Genomic DNA, 20,980 nt, shown 5'->3' on the forward strand with positions numbered 1-20,980 from the left:
GGCTCTTTTAATTTTCTTTAAATTTTGACAAAGTATTTACTTTGACCCTTTGACAAAAAAATAAAAATTTCAAAAAATTTGAACCAACCCAACTGTTTTATCAAAAAAATTACACTGGTTATATAGCAGTTTGACAAAAACCTTTTTGATCTTTGAAAAGCTTTATTTGACCTTAACAACAAAACGTAATTAAAACATTTAGCTGATTTTACAGAGTTATCTCCCTGTAGTGTTAGGTACCACATTAAAGCAAACCAATTAATTAGTATGTGACTTTAAAAATCTTCAGTTTCCAATTTCTGTTGCAAACATCTGTATCCTTGGTTCAATCCATTCAAAGTAATGGCTAGTATTAAGCTGATTCACTATAGTACTAGGAATCTTTGAGAAATGTTCATGTGCTCTGCCAGCCTCAAATTTAAATGGTTTCAATTTCCTGAGGTCTTTTAAAATGATCTTTTCATCATCTGCAGCAGATTTGTCAGAATGTTTTTTGGCTCTAACAATAACCTTTGTTTGTTTTTCAAAATTTTCCGCAATGTCTCGAATGGCACCCAGAGCTTTTGTTCTATTCATGATGTTGCTTTCTGTTTTATTTGAAAACATATGTTTTAAGTGATCTTTGACTTTCTTTACTAGATGTTCCATAGCTAAGTCTGCAGGGATGTGGCCATTAAAGTGACCATTTGTGTTGACAAAAAGCCCATAAAATTCTTCATTTGCTTCCTTCTCAGACAGAAGTATGAGTTGATGAACCAGAAAGCGTAGTATGTCAAAAGCATACTTTGACAAATTTTTATGACTTTTGAAATAAAGCATAGCTACTTTCAAAAGCCTAATGCCTCGGGTTCGCTCTGGCAATTTTATCATATCCATAAGATCTTTGAAAAGCAGACCAAGCTCTAGCATCATCTGTGCATAATTTTTTACATAGTCATATTTTGGTGCTTTTGACTTTTTCATTAATGTTACTTTTCTTCCATCAGTTAGTTGTACAACAACTGGCTGTCCATTAACTGAAAAATAATTTGCAATTGTGGGTTACCAGTTCAATAGAAAAATTAATAATTCAACACAATGTATAGATCACAAAACAAATGTTGGGATTGATTTTTATTATAAGACCGGACACATTTTGGGGGGTTTTACATAAAGCTATGATGTCGTCTTGCAAAGACACATTGGGTTTCCGGTTATAATATTTTTAGTTTTAAGTGAATGAATTTAAGGGGTTCATATCTTTTTCCATACTTTTTTTTATTGAAACAGTAAATATCTTTGACCACATTTATTTTGTGTCTCAAACCTAAATGTGATGTCAAAGATTTGATCACAATCCAAATTTAGGCAGTATCAAGTTTAAATATTGTGTCCAAATTTGCCACAACTGTTCAGGTTACTACCTCCGCAGTCGTATGATGCTGCATAATATATTAAAAATTCTAATTGTACATTATTTAGATGAATGGAAAATGATTTGATGTCTTATTCAATATAATTGTATTTCATAAGTATTTGTATATTTTTGTAGCTTCTAAATCTGAAGAATAATTTTCTCTAGTTTATATTGTGAAGATATTCTAATAAGGGTAAAATGATGAAATTTAGTCAGATGTTCAAAATCCTTCTTTTTTTCTACAATTCAGTGTAAAATATTTTGCCTTGTTACAAACATTTTCCTTTTTATATACATTTAGTAACAATGCAATAGGTAACAAAAGTGCAGTTACCAAAATTTAAGCAGATTCTAGTTTAAATTTTAAAATCCAGATAATTCATCATTAATGCATTTTTCTTATCAATTCCAACTTATATATAATGCTGTTTTTTGATTGACTGAAAGGTAAAATGCTATTTCTATGTACTGACAATTATTTCTCTGCTAGTGCATTTGTCATTAGTGATTTTCCTGTGCTAGGATATTTCTAGCCAATACCAAAGTCCATGGCAGATGTGGAATACTATATTGCATAACCCAATAAATCATTTCTATTATTATAAGACAAATGTATTGTTATTATTTATATAAATATACTGTCATCCCTACAACTGTTGAAATATTCACATTAGTATAAAAACCATAATTCTAATGCAACAACGTTTGTAACGTTCATTTTGATTGGATAACGTCACTTTCTTACATGGCATCAATTGACAATTGATGCTATGGGACGTACGCGCAAGCGCAGACGGCATATGGAAGATTTTAAATACATGTTTTAACGTTGTTTTCTGTCAGTTTCATTAGAATGGAGATAACAATATTGTATTTTAAGCTCCGACGGCATCAATTTGGGATTTGATGGTCGCAAATACCCGTTTACTGTCTCCGCTAACGTGTCGCCAGTAAACTTAATTTGCGACCATCAAATCCCCAATTGATGCCGTCGGAGCTTAAAATACAATACAGTTATCTCCTAATTATTGGGAGCAAATGGCGAACTCAATGGAAACATATTATCAACGTCATAATCAAATACAGATAGGGTCAGTGCATTTGCATCAGATATGATTATTCAGCCTAAGCAATTTGACTGTGCAAATAGCACAGCTGCAGTATACATATAAAAAATTAAACAGTCAATACTCTATATGGTACCTGATAACTGCTGAGGTAAAAAAAGATACAAAAAACTTTCGATGACTATAAACAATTACATCATGCAAACAAAGGATGTTTGCCAAAAATACCAGTTACTAGTTAAACAAATGCCTTATTGGTCTGAGAATTTTCTGTCATACCACTGTCCCAGGTTAGAAATATGGTTGGGGTCCCACTGACATGTTTAACCCCCAACATTATGTATGTATGTATGTGCCTGTCCAAAGTCAGGAGCCTATTTTATAGTGATTGTTTATGTGTTACATATTTTTTTTGATTATCAATTGTTTTACATCTTCATTTCGTGGCATTTTAAAGCTGACTATGTGGTATGGGCTTTGCTCATTGTTGAAGGTTGTACAGTTACCTATATAAGTTTATTTTTTTGTAATTTTGGTCTCTTGTGGAGAGTTGTTTCATTGGAAATCATACCATATCTTTTTTTTATATGATATTATTGTATGTAAATCAATACTTCATTTAAAAAAATACCTTTTATTGCCTCTTCTGTCCAGCACTCATTTGTATTGCTGTCAGATAAAACATATTTGGAAATTACATCACCAATTGTCTCAAACAACCATTGTCGCTTTTCTTCTAAGTTATTAAATGAAGGTGGAACATGTACAGTAGGCACAGATGAAACCGATTCCATTCCAAAATAATGCAGTATGCATTCTACAATATGCATGTCCACAACAGAAATAAAAAAGTCTTTATCTGCATCGTACTTGTTTTTAACATCTTCTCCCACATTGGATCTTGAAATTCTATCTTGAAAAGACTTCAATGTTCCCAATTCTGCTCCACTTTCCTTTGAATATAGCATCTTAAATGTCATGGTTAAAAAGTTCATTAGTAGGTGAAATAATTCAAAAGTTATTGGGGAAAGATGACTGAATTTCTCTTTTGGATCTACATGGTGGGCTCTCAAATTCTTTGCCCCAGAAAAACGTTCTCTGGTCAGTAAATCCCCCCCAATGTGAATCTTAACATCATCCATATTTTTTCCAACACTTGAAAATACATCTTCGACAACCTTTTCGTAGTAATCAAGTATTCCAACTACATCTTGATAGCGCTGTTCATTTTTGTACAATACAGCAAGCGGGATAACTCTGGATTTTTGTTTTAACTTATCTGATATTGGAGAACTAATTTCATTCGGAATAACATCTTTAAATTGTCTGAAGAAAGGGATGTGATTTTGAAGCACGCGAGCAATCAATATGGTGTAGTCGTACTTGATATTCTGAATATCATTGGGATTAGGTATATAATCCCTAAATTCATTAACCTGCATAGTACAATGAAATGGTGACGGCATATGTAAATAAGAAAAATCAGTATTCTGTACAATTACTGCAGATGCAAAAGCATGTTCCATATGTGACTTATTATCAATTCTTTCGTCATGTACAGATGTTTTCCAATTCACATTGTCCCCAATTATTCTGAATCTTTTTAATTTAAGATTGTCTATGAGGTGGTGGTTGAAGCTACCTCCAATTAGATCTACAACTGTCAATGTTCTGCCATAGCATAAACATGCTCCTAAAGGCTGCAATCGATCATAAACCTGAAAATAAACATAGTTGAACTGTGGGTTACAATTTAATGCTATATACACAATATACCCACACTATAAATATTTGGAAATCATCAAGATGATGAACAATGAATTTGAAAAACAATCTAAAGATTAACATTCTCACATTGTAGTGTTTTGAATTTGAAGCCATATATACAGATTGTCATCTTGTAGTAAACAATCAACACAGAAGCATAGATATTAAAGCATTTGTATACATGTAACATCTACAATCAGATAACAGTTTATTTAAATGACAGATCTATGTGTATTTATTGCGTTTACTTTGATTAGGGTTGTTATCGCTATTTTGTGCATTTTTCCTTTGATCTTTTTTTGTGATAATTTTCATATCATACTTCTCGCTTGAGATGGAAAAATTATCGCTAGAAACTAAGGAGTCCATGTGGCGTTGCTAACGAAATTGACATTGAAATTGACAATATCGTCATAGGTAAAATAGCGATAAACAGATTATCATTGGTCATCTCAACTCGATTGCTTTTCTCACTTTCACTGTAAAAGCTCAAGGGAGAAAATCAATCTCGTTGAGATAATCAACGATAATCTATAATTATCTCTTTGATTCATTCCCCCATCTCCATTCTCTATTAAATATAATGCAAATATATTCATATCTTAGTGCTATAAAGGCTATAGAAAGCCATCTTTTTTCAATTCATTTTGACTATGCAACTACAAGTTTCAGTCCAAATACTTGGAGCTTATATATTGTATATATTTTTATTGGGGCTATTCCACAAAAAAATGTATGTGGAGTTGGAAGGCAGTTTTTGTCAGCATCCGCCACCCATACAATTGTAATTGAGAATTATAGTGCATTATAGTGTGAAAAGTTGCTGTGATACCCATCACCCATGTATTATTAATACAATGTGCCTTCCACCCCCCTACATTTTTTTTCTGGAATAGCCCTTGTTAAAAAAAGGACAATTTCTATTAATATGCTTAAAAACAACTTTTTATGTATTAGTTTTTGTGCAAAAAGAACAGTGGAAGTCTATATTATACTTTTTTATACCTTCTGATCACAAATGTTATCCATCAATAACATTGACACCATTCTCTGTACACGGCTCAACTCTATGTTTCTGGATTGCATTAAAATGGCATAAACAAATGCAGCTTTTGGTATAACTTTTTCAATTTTGGTGTAACAGGATCGTTGTTGAGGTGGAAGCATGGTTGAAAAGAGCAATGTGCAAAGTACTGGTAATTTTTCCATCATTTCTTTGATTATTTTAGACCATTCAAGAGATTTCAAGCTACTAACATCTTTTTTCATTAGTTCACTGACAAACAGCAATTTCCTGTTTCCCATTGTAGAAATTGATGAGTCTATTTCTGAACATAGTTCAGAAATAACTCCATTTCTAAAGTTATCCATCTTCATAAGTGCACCATATATATTATTGTCATTTTGAATCACATTGATTAAGATGGATTTCTCTTCCTGGTTTAAATGGTTGTTACTTCTGCTTGGTGTAGTGGTCTTTAAAAATGTTGTAACATCTGGTAGAACCGGATTGTAAAGTGTATTTCTATTCCTGAATACATAATCATGGTCAGAACCAATACATGTCCCTACATTATTTTCCCGTTGTGTCAAAATTGGTGTAATGGTTTCACCAGCATAACTATGGTCAGGAATTCCTAAAATGAATATAAATGCTTATATTTAACATTTTAATTAATACTGTGGAAAAAAAACGACTGAGAACAGAACCTTTTGACCACAAAATAATATTGTTTGAAAAAGTATGCAATGTACAAAATGTATAACTTACAAATTTCATTATTTTATAATAAAAAGATATTAAAAAAAAGAAGCCGAAATACATGTAGCATGTGTAACATCAAAATGTATAAATCAGGATTATCTCCCATGTAAGTGTTCAATTCAAGTTTATGTTACTTATTTTCCTTTCTGTTATGTTTCATATTCTCTTTCTTGTTTTGCTTGGTTTGATTTAAATTTACATTTATTGCCTGGATACATACAAATATGTTCTCAACTAAAAATTTCTTTGCATATATAACATGTATAATCTAAAAGGATAAAATTTATCTTTGCACATACTATTAACATGTCATACACTTTATTCCAAAACTAGATCTATTAATAAGTTAACTTAATGCACATATATGCAATAAAAGTTACTTTCAATGCCAAGAGTATCAGGACATTTATCTGGGTGTAATTGGTAAGTGTATACCTCTTACTTAAACCCAGTCCCCAATCATGTATATCAAATAACTTTAATTGCCAAATGTACAATAAATTATATGTTCAATGTTCTTTTCCTGTAAGTTTCAGATGAATTGCATTCTGTACATGTATGCTGCACTGTATCTTTTCTGTCTTCAGTTGATTGGATACCATAACATAAAATAACTGTATAACTGTAACATAAAACTGAACAAAAAATTATAATAACAATTAATATACATTTCCATTATTGTCAAGAAATTTTGCTGATTTGAATCAATACTACATAATAGTATTCAGAGAGACCTGTTGGATTATTGTTACAAGCAGGCCATCAATGAACAACAAGCAGTAAAAACTCATGAACACTTTCTTGTAGTACATGTATGTATATTGAATAAATGTTATTGAAGTTTGTGTGTAAAAGTAACATAGTTCATTTACTAACTGGCCGTAAAATAAGGGCTTTTTAAATAAATAGCTTATTGACATACTAGTAGCGTTTTCATTAAAACAAAGATTTTTTTCATTGTTGATAGTTTTTCCAATTCCTCATTAAGGTACAGTAACAAGTTAGATTATTTTTATCTTCCCTAATAAAAAAAACATATGGTTTCAAACATGGGTCTGAGTTTCTCTTAACTTGTAGAAGTTAGCATAATATGACAGTATAAAAGTATTTTTGCTTTACTGTAGTTTTTACATGTATGTTGTTTTTAATGAGGACAACCCTTTTTTTGCTTGCAAGGAAGAGTTATTTTTGTAAGAGGTTACCATAGATATATAGAATGAAACAAAATAATTATGATTTAGATATAAATGTACCACCATAGATATAAGATATATCAAATGGTGACACATAATATACCAAAGATTTATGGTGAATGGTGAAGTACAAATTAAATGTACCATAGATATATTGAACATGTATTTAGTGTGTATGTTGCAATATAAATTTACACTAAATATATGGTTTATATGTTCCATACAAATGTAAATGTACCAAAGATCTATGGTGTATGGAGCCTTATAAATTTACCAAAGATTAGTGGTGCTTAGCATGTCTGTCCACTTGAAAAAAAAACCATAAAATCATACATGTACATGCACTGGTCAAATCACATAAATTTAAACAAATTAAAAGAACAAATTGAAGAAATTGTCATGTTTAGACATGTTAGATACACACCTTTATTGCTAGGCTCTGCATTGGAAGATAAATCAACAAACATATTCTCAGAACTTGCATGTTGACTTGGTTGTTGAAAATCTGTAAAATATATATGTGTCTCATTACAAATGTAACTTAATTGAATAAAAGTAAAGCATTTGTACAAACAAGAATATGTTTTTTTTTTATGAATTGATATTTGGATGGAGAGTTGTCTCATTGGCACTCACACCACATCTGTCTATATCTATTCACAGAATTAAGTTGTTATATGTTTGTTCCTTGCATCCTGATCATATCAAGGTTCTGCTAAATTTAAGACTTTGACAATATGTGTCCAATTATTAAAGCCTGTGCTAGTCTTGTATTATTTTTAATTTCAGTTTCTTGTGTATAAATTGTATAAATTGGAGTTTGGTATGACATTTATAATCAATGAACTAGTATATATATATTTGTTTGGGGGCCAGCAGAAGGATGCCTCCGGGTGCTTAAATCTCTCCTTGCACTGAAGACATTCTGCTGTTGTCTGTTCTGTGGTCGGGTTGTTGTCTCCTTGACACATTCCCCATTTCCATTCTTAATTTTAGATATATATAAATGTATCTATGATTTACAAAAATATATGTAACACTCCCAAACGTGTCATTCCCCCCAAATGTGTCCGATTTCCCCAAAGGTGTCTATTCTCCCCAAACGTGTCCATAATATTCAATATTCCCCAAACGTGTCCGATTTTAGAACCCCCAAACGTGCCCGATACTATTGTTATTCGCCCAAACGTGTCCACTTTTAAACGCCCGAACGTCTGGCGTCTTTTAGCGCTAATACATGTCCTAAACGCGACATCAATAACGTTCACGGCAGTTCTATGATGGGGGACATAGTTGATGAAGTGGTAATTTATTAGCATTAACTTGTTCAATGCCGGTTGTTAATGATTATCATTACTGAAAATTGAATATGTAACATATGCATTAACTTTTGACTTATTTTGCTTATTGTCCAGTTGCAAGTATTTCATGCTCATTTAAAGCGAACATACAAATAATTCTGGTACAGTTCAATTAATCGTTTACTATGTAAATTATTTTATACTAATAAACTCCGAAGATGCCTTTTATATTAATCAGAATATCGCATGGTGGGCTTTCAGTCGAATTGACCTTCCATCTTTTTTTAACAGTTCTAATTTTTAATAAATTTTAGGATACGAGCGTCACTAAAGACACACGAACAAGAGAATTAACGTCCAGTGCCAAATATTTCATTCGTTATTTGAACGATATCATATTAACGATATATAGTGTAGATAGGTTATATTATCAAACCGGGAATTTATTATTGGGCATTAATTTTTACGGTTATTTGGGATGACCACTAATCTAAAGAAAAATATATGCGAGTAAAGACCGATTTGTTTATGACTTCAGTAAGAAACTACTTCAATGTCTGTTATGTTATATAGAGGCCGTTTCAAATAAAAGTTGCACAAATTAAAAAAAATGATGCCTTCCAAAATACAACGTATGGCACATTATATATAGTGAAATGATGCAAACATTTTAATGCGCATAGAAAAAGAATTTAAGTTTTTTTTTTTTTTTTATCTTTTAATGAAATAGTAAAAGATCGTAAAATGAGTATACAATGATAATAATAATAATAAAAAAAAACAACACACAAATAACCTACGTTTTATAATATGAACACGAATGATAATTCCAGTAAAATAAAAAGCTTGGTATGGACACGTTTGGGGGATTGGACACGATTGGAGGTTTATTAAAAAATGTACACGTTTGAGCGTTTATACAAATGACACGCTTTGGCGCCCTTTGACAACTAGACATGTTTTTGCAGTTCAGTGACGTCGATGTGGACACGTTTGGGGGAATCGGACACGTTTGGGGGGAAGGACACGTTTCTGAGTGTTACATATATATGGCAAACAAATCAACAATCAAACAAACAAAGACTGGTGGAATTTATTACTGAAGAATTATTAATTAATGGAAGTGAATATGGACATTAAAGTTCTAAAAGTACCCAGCTAAATGAACATGTAATGCTAATTGCAATAGCAGAAGCACAATAAGAAGAAAGGAAATCTAATTTGAAGAACTTTACTTCATTTCATGCATTTATAATGAAAAGAAAGCAAAAGAAAATATATAATTTTGGTGTCAAATAATATCCATTTGGATTTCCATGAAATATTGATCCCTATGTATACATGTATGTAAGTGGACAGAATTTTACAGCCAATTCTAATATGACGTGCTTCTTTCGCTTTGTAAACAACACCGTGATAAAATTCTCGATATATCTATACTTAGCGCAGACTCCAAGATGTACACAAATGGCTGTTTAAATATGCCTCCCACGTAAATCCACATGTATCGTAACCTATGTGTAAACGGTTGTGGATTTTCGCTGTGTCAACAATTACAATTGAATAAAACCCTACAGAACATTTATTCTGATTCTGACGCATAACAAAAAGAATTTACACATTAGAGAACGGAAAAATGGATAAAAACAAAATAAATTAAAATTCCGCGAAATTCCAGTAATGATTTTGGCGCATTAACGTCATTTCAAAACATGACGTCATACGAATGAAAACGTCAAAGCTGAAGGTTTTTCTATTGCGTTTACCTTCTAAACTTGGATACAATTGCATTAAAATAAAGTATTGAGGTAGGTGTTGCTTGTTTTTTGTTCTATTGCATTATTCGCACATTTACTAATTTCAGCAAGTCAACATGGCGGCTCCTTGGTTACAACATTTCAACAGTGAATTTTACGGTAGCTTACGATAAAAAATGTAAATTTTAAATTGCAAAGGTTGGGTTTACTGAGAAGTAAAAAAAGTAATCACATTTTTTTAGCGGTTAGTTAAGAATGCATGTGTAATTCATGCAGGTTTATTAGATTTGTTTTACATTTATCGAACAGTGGGTATATAAAATAGAACAGCCATACACACGGTATACGCATCATCGCTTCAGTTTTTTAATGATCGTATTTGTCCTATTAGAATCGAAATAATTCATGGAAGCCATAGATTTGTTGTAAATTTACACATGGCCTGGGCCGTGATATTCGTTAATTTTATCCCTCGCTAACGCTCAGGATAAAATTCGAATATCACGGCCCAGGCCATGTGTAAATTTCCAACAAATCTATGGCTTCCATGAATTATTTCTTAAATATATACATTGTTATAAAATAATTCAATTTAGACATGTGTTAGAACTGGAAATTTTTTTAGTTGTTGAAGCATTTGGATTGTGTCATTATAGGAAAATAAAACTGAACAGAATCTTTACTTCAGATAAAAATTATCTGTATTAGGTCGTTGGCTTTCCTAGCCTGTTTGAATGGTTTTACGCTAGTAATTTTGGGGAAATTTTGTAAATTTGTTCAGTGTGAGCCAAGGCTCTGTGTTGACGGCCGTAAATTGACCTTTAATTGTTTACTTTTATAAATTGCTATTTGTATGGAGAGTTGTCTCATTGGCACTCGCACCACATCTTCCTATATATACATGTATCTATGTAGGGTATTTTTCCACTCATAAGTAGTGTGCCTTTATAACTTTGTTCAAAATGATTTCTGTTTTCAGATTAACACTGTATGACTGTATTACATAATAACTGGTTGCATTGGGATGAAATTCGCTTGTTACCTACCCTCATTAATTTCAAGAGAAGCTCTTTTAGGGTGAAACCCAACAAGGGGTGAAGTTGGTAACCTCTTGTTACAGACTACTGGTGTTATAAATTCATCTTTTCTGGCGGCCGATTGACACTCGTCATAAAACTCTACTGTTTTCTTGTGAAGTGTCTCTAATCTGCGTTCGCAATTCCGACAAATCACCCCTTTATCCTTTGAAATCCCTCCATATTTTAACAACAAATCCCTTATCGAAAAATCTAATAATTTGGAAGATATTTTCTTCGATTGATACGGTGGCTTTGAACATACCAGACATTCATCTGTGTTCTTTTTCTTAACATTTTGACCAGATTCAGACATGTATATAAAAATTTTATCAAGTTAAAAAATATATATATAAATATAAAACGGTAAAGATATATATAAAAATTCTCCTATAAATAGTCATCTCATTCTTGTCCTTCCAGCAGGCGTATTTACGTTCTTAACATCCGTTTCCGTATAAATGCGCCAGTTTGGATGTGCATATTTTTGTGTCGGAATTCCGACACAGAAAATGGTTACTAGTTATCGGCCCTTGACAACAAAGGTATCTGTGATACCCGTATGTTGCAAGGGAGAGGACCAGCCTAGACGAGTGATGTAGTCTTTCGGAACACCGGATGTTAGTCGGAACACTTCTGGTCTTTCTATGACCACCTTTCAAATACATGCGCAATAGCTATGACCACCTTTCAAATGCATAAGCAATAGCTTAAAAATTTGTTGAATATGCATTAGCATCTTAAGTTGCTATAGACATATTTTACGTATGATCTGAAATTTATTATGATATAATATTTTCTTGCACACGATTACAAGCTGCTAATATTAACCTACATGCGTAGTATTTTAATTAGTCAAACGATGTAACCAGCTGTGTTTAGATATGAGATAAGATTTCATGTAAACAATGCGCTTTATATTCTGAACGAGAATAATTAAAAAATAAAATCTTTAGAAAGAGTTTTAGTAGCATTTTATTTTAGATTTTACGTTTAGTGAAGATGTACATGTTGTAAAAAGCAAGCTATTTATTTTTTTATACTGAAATTAAAGGGAAGTCTTTCTTGCATATGATTAAATTACAGTTATTTTTTTTGGTTAAATATTGCAACTTTAATAAAAAAAAAAAATGGTTATTAAAAATAAAATTAAATAGATATTGAATATGAAAAAATAAAATATTTTGAACGAGAACAATTAAAAATAATATCTTTAAAAAAAGTATTTAGCACTTTTTGAAATTTTACGTCTAGGATAGACCAAGGACATGGAAATATAATCATAAATACGTGCCTCAAATAGGTGTAAAACGAGGATTTAAAAAAAAAATCGTTTATTGAAAATAACGTTAAAATTAATTATGAAAGTTATGTCCGTATTTATTTTCATTAATATTGCAAATTTAAAGTTATTTTCTTTGTTTAAATATTGCAACATTATTTACTTTTTTTAATAACCTCTGAATCCTTTTCGTCATTAAAATGCGACTGATAAGTAAATATATTCAATATGAAGGGGGAAAAAATAATCGTGACTGAAATCTAAATCTAAAATTTATTTTAAAAAAATACACATTTGACCATGCAGATGTAAGAAATGATACTTCAAGCAATGAAACAACGAATTAAATGTGCCACTTTAATTACGACTGATAACCTAAAAATGAATCATGCATGCATTTTTAGCAGACTTAACCAGGTCGGCGATAAGATATCGAATATAAAAAAAAAAGATATCGGGTTTGGTGTCAATAAGACAACTATCTGCAAGAAACCAAAATAACACAGAAATACAAACTATGGGTCACCGTACGGCCTTCAACAACAGGCAAAGCACGTACCGCATAGTCGGCTATAAAAGGCCCCGAAATGACACTGTAAAACAATCAGTCAAAAAAGAAAATTAACAAAGTCCGTATCATCGTATGCGTAACTTAGTTGCTCACCAGAGGAACTTTACGCAAGCGTTTAAACACGCGTTCCATAAGTTTGAAGTACGTCGAAATGCAAAGGTATACGCTTGGTGAACGCTTTTACTTCAGGAAAATTTTAATGGAACATAAAAAAATCAATCAGCTCAAGCGTTTGTCAAACGTATATACATGTACCTGTAAACTGCACGCACATAATATACACGTTACACGAGCGTTGAAAACGCTACAGATAAGTTTTAGACACGTTAAGGGCACATTGCATACAAAAATACTCGTCGCCTTAAAGCTTTCATTTAGGAAAAGAAGTCCGATACGGGTGAAACTTCATCAAACCTACAGAAGATATTACACCCTCTCTAACCATGCAACATGGGACTAGACATAGAAGTACAGGAACTACTCACATTAGTTTGAGCTGTACAAGATCTACAAAAATATCCCGCCTGCCTCAAAGGTGCATATAGGATCGACCATGGTCCAGCACTAATGATACAAATACCAACCAGAGTTACAATGACGTGGTAGTAAGTCTTTAAAGGCCACCGAGTGGCCTCCAAAAAATGAAAAAAAAACTACTATTTAGTCGGCTATTTAAAAATGCCCCGACCATTAAGATTTAAATACAAATATCAAACAAAACTAAACAGCCTTATTGATAACAAAATAATTTACGAAAACAACTTGACCGACATGAATTATGAACAACAACCACTGTACTACATGTTTCTGGCTTTAGAATGGACATTGGCACATAAACAATCTGGTGGCCATAAACCCAACCCTCCCAAATGAACCAAACCTTAAGGACAACACATCGCAAGAAAAAACTGTAAAATATCAGTTGCAATTCGCGTCCCTAAAATTATGGGTACGGTGCACAATAATCACTTACATAAAAATAATAGACACAAATCACTGAAATAATCGCACTTACCGAAAGCTATTTCAAAGCTAGTGAACATGTAGACGAACCAGTGGACATAGACGGACTGGTAAACATGTAAACAAACGGGCGAATGTGACAGACTTATTGACAAACATTCACATATAGACATACCTGCAGTTGGGAATGTAGGAAGACCAGGAGAAACGCTAAGGTACGCTTTACGCACACCCAATACACGCTTTAAGCTCGTTGTGCACACGATACAGATATGATTGACAGGTTGAATGCATCAAAATTACTAGCGTTTTGGTAGCGTGCATGATTTTTTTACCTCGGCCGACGTACGTCGGATCTATACGTTGATGTGTGAAGCCGGTATTACATTATTTAAACCACTAAACAGGCAATGTCAGTTTCTAATTCTTATGCACAACAAAAGTAATATATAAAGACAATACATCTTTATTAAACAATTATCTAATATATATAATGCCAAACAAGCATTTGGGTTTACGATTGCATTTCTTTTTTTAAAGAAAGCAACTTGTTTGTTGTTATTACTTTAGAGAACAGCCCGGATTTTCCCTGATAATCAACATTGAAACCATGTAACTGATTGTTTATACAAGCAATTAAATGATTAGGTTAAGTGCTTCATTCACAGTTGGTGTCCACTGATGTTATCAAATGAACACAGATGGTTAGCTGGTCAAGATTATTTAACTTTCATATCCTCTGCACTAAATACATTTTATATTCTTGTCTACACAATATTCTCGTAGTCAAGGTATTTTGAATGAAATAAAATTTACTTTAAAATTATCGCTATATTGTGCATTTTTCCTTTTTTCTTTTTTTGTGATAATATTTCATATCATGCTACTCGCTTGAGATGGGAAATTATCGCTAGAAACCTGAGACTAAGGGGGCACGTGGCATTGCTAATGAAATTGACAGCATCGAAAATTGACAACGTCGTCATAGGTAAAATAGCGATAAACAGGTTATCATTGGTCATCTCAACTCGATTGCTTTTCTCGTTGAGATGATCAACGATAATCTATAATTATCCTATCAAGCTCAAGCTGAGACAATTATATAAAATGTGTTATAGTGATCTCAGTGATGTCAAATATTTAATTATAATTTTGGTACAGCGGTTTCCATTTTATTTATAGTATATAAAGTATATCTATTAACTCTTATATGTTTTGTAGATGAATAAATAAACAGGTCATATAATTCACTTGAAAATGTCGTTCCCGCAAAATCTCCCACTCAGCTGTCATAGCTGAGGGGGAGATCTCCATCTTTGAAGGTTTCAGAGGTTGGCAGGTATGAATTTTACAGTAGTTTTATTATTACATTTATTATCAATTATGTAATAAACATTTTTATTGGCGTCTTTGTCTATTTACTACCGTGGCTTGAACCACTAAAACTTGTTTGTCAAGTTACGTCAATTATGATGTTTGTTTGTACAGTTTTGGCTACTGGATCCCAATTGTTGTCACAATAACCTATTATGTCTGTTTACTTCAATTATTTCAATATAACGGAACTATTTACAACTGTCATACAAGTGAAAGGTTTAGCTAGCTATAAAACCAAGTTTAACATACCATTTTCTTCACAGACACCTGTTCCAAGTCGGGAATATAGCAGTTATTAATCAATCGTTCAGATGGTTGATAACGATTTGATTTGTCAGTTTTTATGGCCTCTCTTTATTTGAAAACAGCTTGCAGTTCACGGTATTTTTGTTATACTTGTTTACTGATTAAAAGTTATTTCAAATCCACAATTAAGTTTTCGGTTAAACTAGATCTCGAGACATTTAACTTACTGGTTAAACCAGACAGACATCATAAAATTGAGAATGGAAATGGGGAATATGCCAAAGAAACAAAAACCCGACCATAGAAAAAACAACAGCAGAAGGTCACCATAAGATCTTCAATGTAGCGAGAAATTCCCGCACCCGGAGGCGTCCCCAAGCTGGCCCCCAAACAAACATATGCTAGTTCAGTGATAATGAACGCCATACTAATTTGTAAATTGTACACAAGAAACTAAAATTAAAAGTAATACAAGACTAACAAAGGCCAGAGGCTCCTGACTTGGGACAGGCGCAAAAATGCGGCGGGGTTAAACATGTTTGTGAGATCTCAACCCTCCCCCTATACCTCTAGCCAATGTAGAAAAGTAAACGCATAACAATACGCACATTAAAATTCAGTTCAAGAGAAGTCCGAGTCTGATGTCAGAAGATGTAACCAAAGAAAATAAACAAAATGACAATAATACATAAATAACAACAGACTACTAGCAGTTAACTGACATGCCAGCTCCAGACTTCAATTAAACTGACTGAAAGATTATAATTTCATCATATGAACATCAGGCACAATCCTTCCCGTTAGGGGTTTAGTATCATACCATCATAACATATATGAAAAGATCATAACCCGTGTCATGCCAACAACTGGTTTTTGAATAAATGTGTTTAGTTCCGACGCAAAGACCCTATAAGTGTATCAATATTAACGCCAAAATATGCAATCTTTAATGACATGACAACAGTATAAGTACGTCTGAGTCAGTGACAACTCTACAACAGATGTATCCATCGGATCGCCATCAATGATGGTGATACATGGCTGTGTACATAATGTATATACAACTCGTCTAAACATCAACCCAACAATGTTAGATCTGTAAATTTGCTTTCGCAAATTTTTGGTTCTTCCCTCGCCGGGATTCGAACCCATGCTACTGTGATATCGTGACACCAAATCGCCTGCACTGCAATCGTCCCGCTAGACCACACGACCACCTGGGCTCTCAAAAATGAGACTGAGCTTTCGCTGGCCGTGTGTTACCTTTCCTCGTCAGTTTTAATCTAGCGGCGTACTGCAGTACATGATATATAAGGCATGAAGATGTTATTGTTATATATCAGCTAAATTATCTATAGTAAAGGACTACAGTACATGATATATAAGGCATGAAGATGTTACAGATCAGCTAAATTATCTATAGTAAAGGATCCTACAAATTAATGTAATATACAGTCACAGAAAATAATTATATTTATAAGTACGTCTGAGTCAGTGATAACTCTACAACAGATGTATCTATCGGATCGCCATCAATGATGGTGATACATGGCTGTGTACATAATGTATATACAACTCGTCTAAACATCAACCCAACAATGTTAGATCTGTAAAATTTGCTTTCGCAAATTTTGGTTCTTCCTTCGCCGGGATTCGAACCCATGCTACTGTGACACCAAATCACCTGCACTGCAGCCGTCCCGCTAGACCACACGACCACCTGGCTCTCAAAAATAAGAGCTTTCGCTGGCCGTGTGTTACCTTTCCTCGTCAGTTTTAATCTAGCGGCGTACTACAGTACATGATATATAAGGCATGAAGATGTTATTGTTACAGATCAGCTAAATTATCTATAGTAAAGGATCCTACAAATTAATATATATATATAAGTGCCTATAAATAGCAGCACATGACATACAAATCTATGGGAGTGTGGATTCATCAGTACAGAGATTAATTCAATTACACAAATAAAATTATAGATTGCCTAACAATGTAATTTTAACACACTATTTGGTATGTAAATATAAGAATATTTAAAATATTTACAAAATGATGAAAATAAACGCAATATTTTGCTAGACCAACTAGCTTTATCAAGCGTGCATCTATCCAGGTGAAATCGGATGTAGATGATAAGAAACTTTTGCTGCTCAACGTCTATGTTGTACTTAGGTGCCTTGAAAATAATAAAATTTTGCAGCTCAATGTCTATGTTGCACTTGGATTTAGCTGCCTTTAAAATACAAAATTGGTAGCAACGTCCATTGACCAATATTACGGGATAAAAAGGACGATTTTTGTTTTAAATTATTCTTTATCCTTCCTGTATCTTTTCTCGTCTTTTTCGTTAAGACCATCAGGTTCTAAAGTGTGGAGTTGGTAGATCCAAAAGTTTTCTCTTCTCCTTCTCGCCGTGGTGTCCCACTCGGTGTTGACTTCTATAATTTGGAAAGTAACATTCTCAAAAGGATGTTTCGTTGAACAAAGATGTCTTGTGAGAGGACAATTTTTGTTGGTTTTGTACGATGAACGATGGTTGTTGAGCCGAATATTAAATTTGTCCATTGTTTCTCCCACATACTGAATGCCACAAGTGTCACATGTTAATATATAGATTGAGTTCTCCGTTTTACAGTTAGAATTACAGTAGATGGTATAATTTTGTTTAGTAACGGAGCTGATGAAAGAACTGCTTGTATTGGCAGCTTTACAACACAAACAATTCCTTCGACCACATTGTTTGTAGCAACCGGGCGATCGAATAGGCTGCTTTGCTAATACAGATGTCACTAATTTGTCACGGATGTTTTTAGGTCTTCTGAAGGCCATGACTGATGGTGATGAAAATACTTTTTTTTAGATTTAAATCATTTTCTATAATTTTCCAATGCTTCTGAACAATGGATGACACATTTTTAAAATCAGGATTTTAAGTGAGTACAAGAGATGTTCTGTTGGCTGCTTTATTCTTATCTTTGTACTCAAGAAGTTCTTGGCGACTAGTTTTGTTTGCTCTTTCGAAAGCGCTATCAATGATGTTGTTATTGTATCCTCGAACAACTAGATGTTTACGAAGTGATCCAAGTCTAGCATTTTTCGTATTTTCAGAAGAGCATATTCTCTTGATTCGCAATGCCTGGCTGAATGGGATACCACGGGAGCAGTGTATAGAATGGCAACTTGTAGGAGAAAGGAATTGATGTTTGTCCGTTTGTTTGGTATGAAGGTCCGTTATAATGGTTCCGTTGTTGATGTAACTCGTAGTATCGAGGAAGTTTATTTTCTCCATAGATGATTCATATGTAAATTTTATTGAATGGTGGAAAGAGTTACAGTGTTCTAGAAATTCATTAAGATGTTCTTGTGAATCTGTCCATTTGAAATCAATATCGTCAATGAATCGGAACCATGATAAGGGCTGATATGGAGCACTAGCCAAGAGGCGTTTTTCAAGTTTGCCCATAAATATGTTGGCATATGACGGGGCCATTTTTGTGCCCATACTAGTACCGTCTATCTGGAGATAGTTTTTTTCATTGAAAGAGAAGTTGTTATTCTCCAGTACTAGTTTAAGAAGTATAACAAGGCACTCAGTAGGAAGATTTTTTTCACTACGAGTGTTCCATGCCTCTTCACACGCTGCTATTCCTTCGTCTTGTGGAATGTTGGTATATAAAGAAGACACGTCCATGGATGCAAGTATAGTATTGCTAGGTAAAGGATTGAGGCTTTCCATTTTCTTCAGATAATCAGTTGTATCTTGAATGAATGAGGGTAGTTCTTTCACATGAGGTCTTAGATGATGGTCTACAAATTCTGATATCTTTTCAGTTGGATGACTATTCGCCGACACAATTGGTCGACATGGATTGCCCGTTTTATGTATTTTAGGCAACATATAGAATCGTCCGGCCTTTGATTCGTTCTCAAGAGGTCGGAGATAATCAAAGGTGTCATTGTCCATATGCTTATTGTCGAACATCTCTTGAAGGATGGTGTTGATCCTTCAAATAGTATTAAGCGTTAGATCTGTGGTTAATTGTTTATAAAAAATGGAGTTTAAAACGGTTTTATATATATATATGTAATGAATTGATCAAAAACTTTGACTAAATTATCCCAATTTAGAGATTTATAGTGAAATTACGATTCCATGATACATGAAGGAATTCAATAGAAAATAGCCTTTCACTGAAATTCAGGATTTTTCATTATTCTAATGTCTTGTTTTTGTTCGGCTTTTTAGACTTATTTATAAAATGTTATAATTTGACGGTCTTTGCCAATCGCTGTAGTACCTGATTTTCACATTTTTTGCAGACAAAAATTAATTCTCTAACATTAATTTTACACCAATACTAAACTATTTCTTTTCATGCATCTTTTCATTTGTTGAATAGATGGCTTTGGTCATTGCACATTTCTTCGTGTATTGTTTACGACGTTTCTGCTTGACTCTTTCTGTGAATCAAATTATTATAGATGATCATATAGATACAAGGATACGTTGAATGACATGTTTTTTCGTGTTTTCATAAGCAGTTAAATTCAGTACTTCAAGCTTGCTTTCTGTAACTGCGAGTATTCTTAGACAGAGTAGTATATATAGAATGCTAATTAATTTGTTGTTCATTATACCTTTGATTTTAGAGTTGAGTGTTTTTACTGTATTGGTTTCATTGTATGGTCTTTTATATGTATGCAACGCTCTCAAACGTATATATTGACGTGACAACAGCTTATACAGGTGCCACACGTGGAGCAGGATCTGCTTACCCTTCCAGAGCACCTGAGATCACCCCTAGTTGTTGGTGGGGTTCGTGTTGCTTATTCTAAAGTTTTCTATGTTGTGTCATGTGTACTATTGTTTGTCTGTTTATCTTTTTAAGTTTTAGCCATGGTGTTGTTAGTTTATTTCCGATTTATGAGTTTGACTTTCCCTTTTGGTATCTTTCGTCCCTCTTTTATACCGAGATTTTAATCCTCGATGTACATTTCAAAAGAAAACCTTTTCTTTACATGCCTTTTCTTGATCTTGAAGATTAGCTTCTGTTCTTTCATCTATCTTATTTCACCAGATGAGTCAAGCTACCTTTTCAATTTATGTTTATATTGGCTAAAGCAATATATCATAAGTATATAATTTATTGTAAAGGCTGCTCCATGTCTTGATTTAAACCCAGAAATTGACAGTGAGAGCCAGTTGAGAACTAAAT

The 20,980-nt window shown here is 33.0% G+C and overlaps 1 protein-coding gene across 1 annotated transcript; it reads right to left on the reverse strand.

Annotated features, from left to right (window-relative positions):
• Positions 1–159: 159 nt before the first annotated feature.
• Positions 160–19,728, reverse strand: LOC139511021 (uncharacterized). Its single transcript, XM_071297587.1, has 5 exons — positions 19,098–19,728; positions 7,613–7,693; positions 5,236–5,867; positions 3,095–4,181; positions 160–1,016 (listed from the first exon to the last, which is right to left on the reverse strand). The coding sequence occupies exons 1-5, from the start codon at positions 19,726–19,728 to the stop codon at positions 286–288; spliced, it is 3,162 nt and encodes a 1,053-aa protein (XP_071153688.1). The 3' UTR covers positions 160–285.
• Positions 19,729–20,980: the final 1,252 nt, after the last annotated feature.

Source organism: Mytilus edulis, chromosome 2, assembly GCF_963676685.1.
Source record: "Mytilus edulis chromosome 2, xbMytEdul2.2, whole genome shotgun sequence".
Taxonomy (NCBI): Eukaryota; Metazoa; Mollusca; class Bivalvia; order Mytilida; family Mytilidae; genus Mytilus; species Mytilus edulis.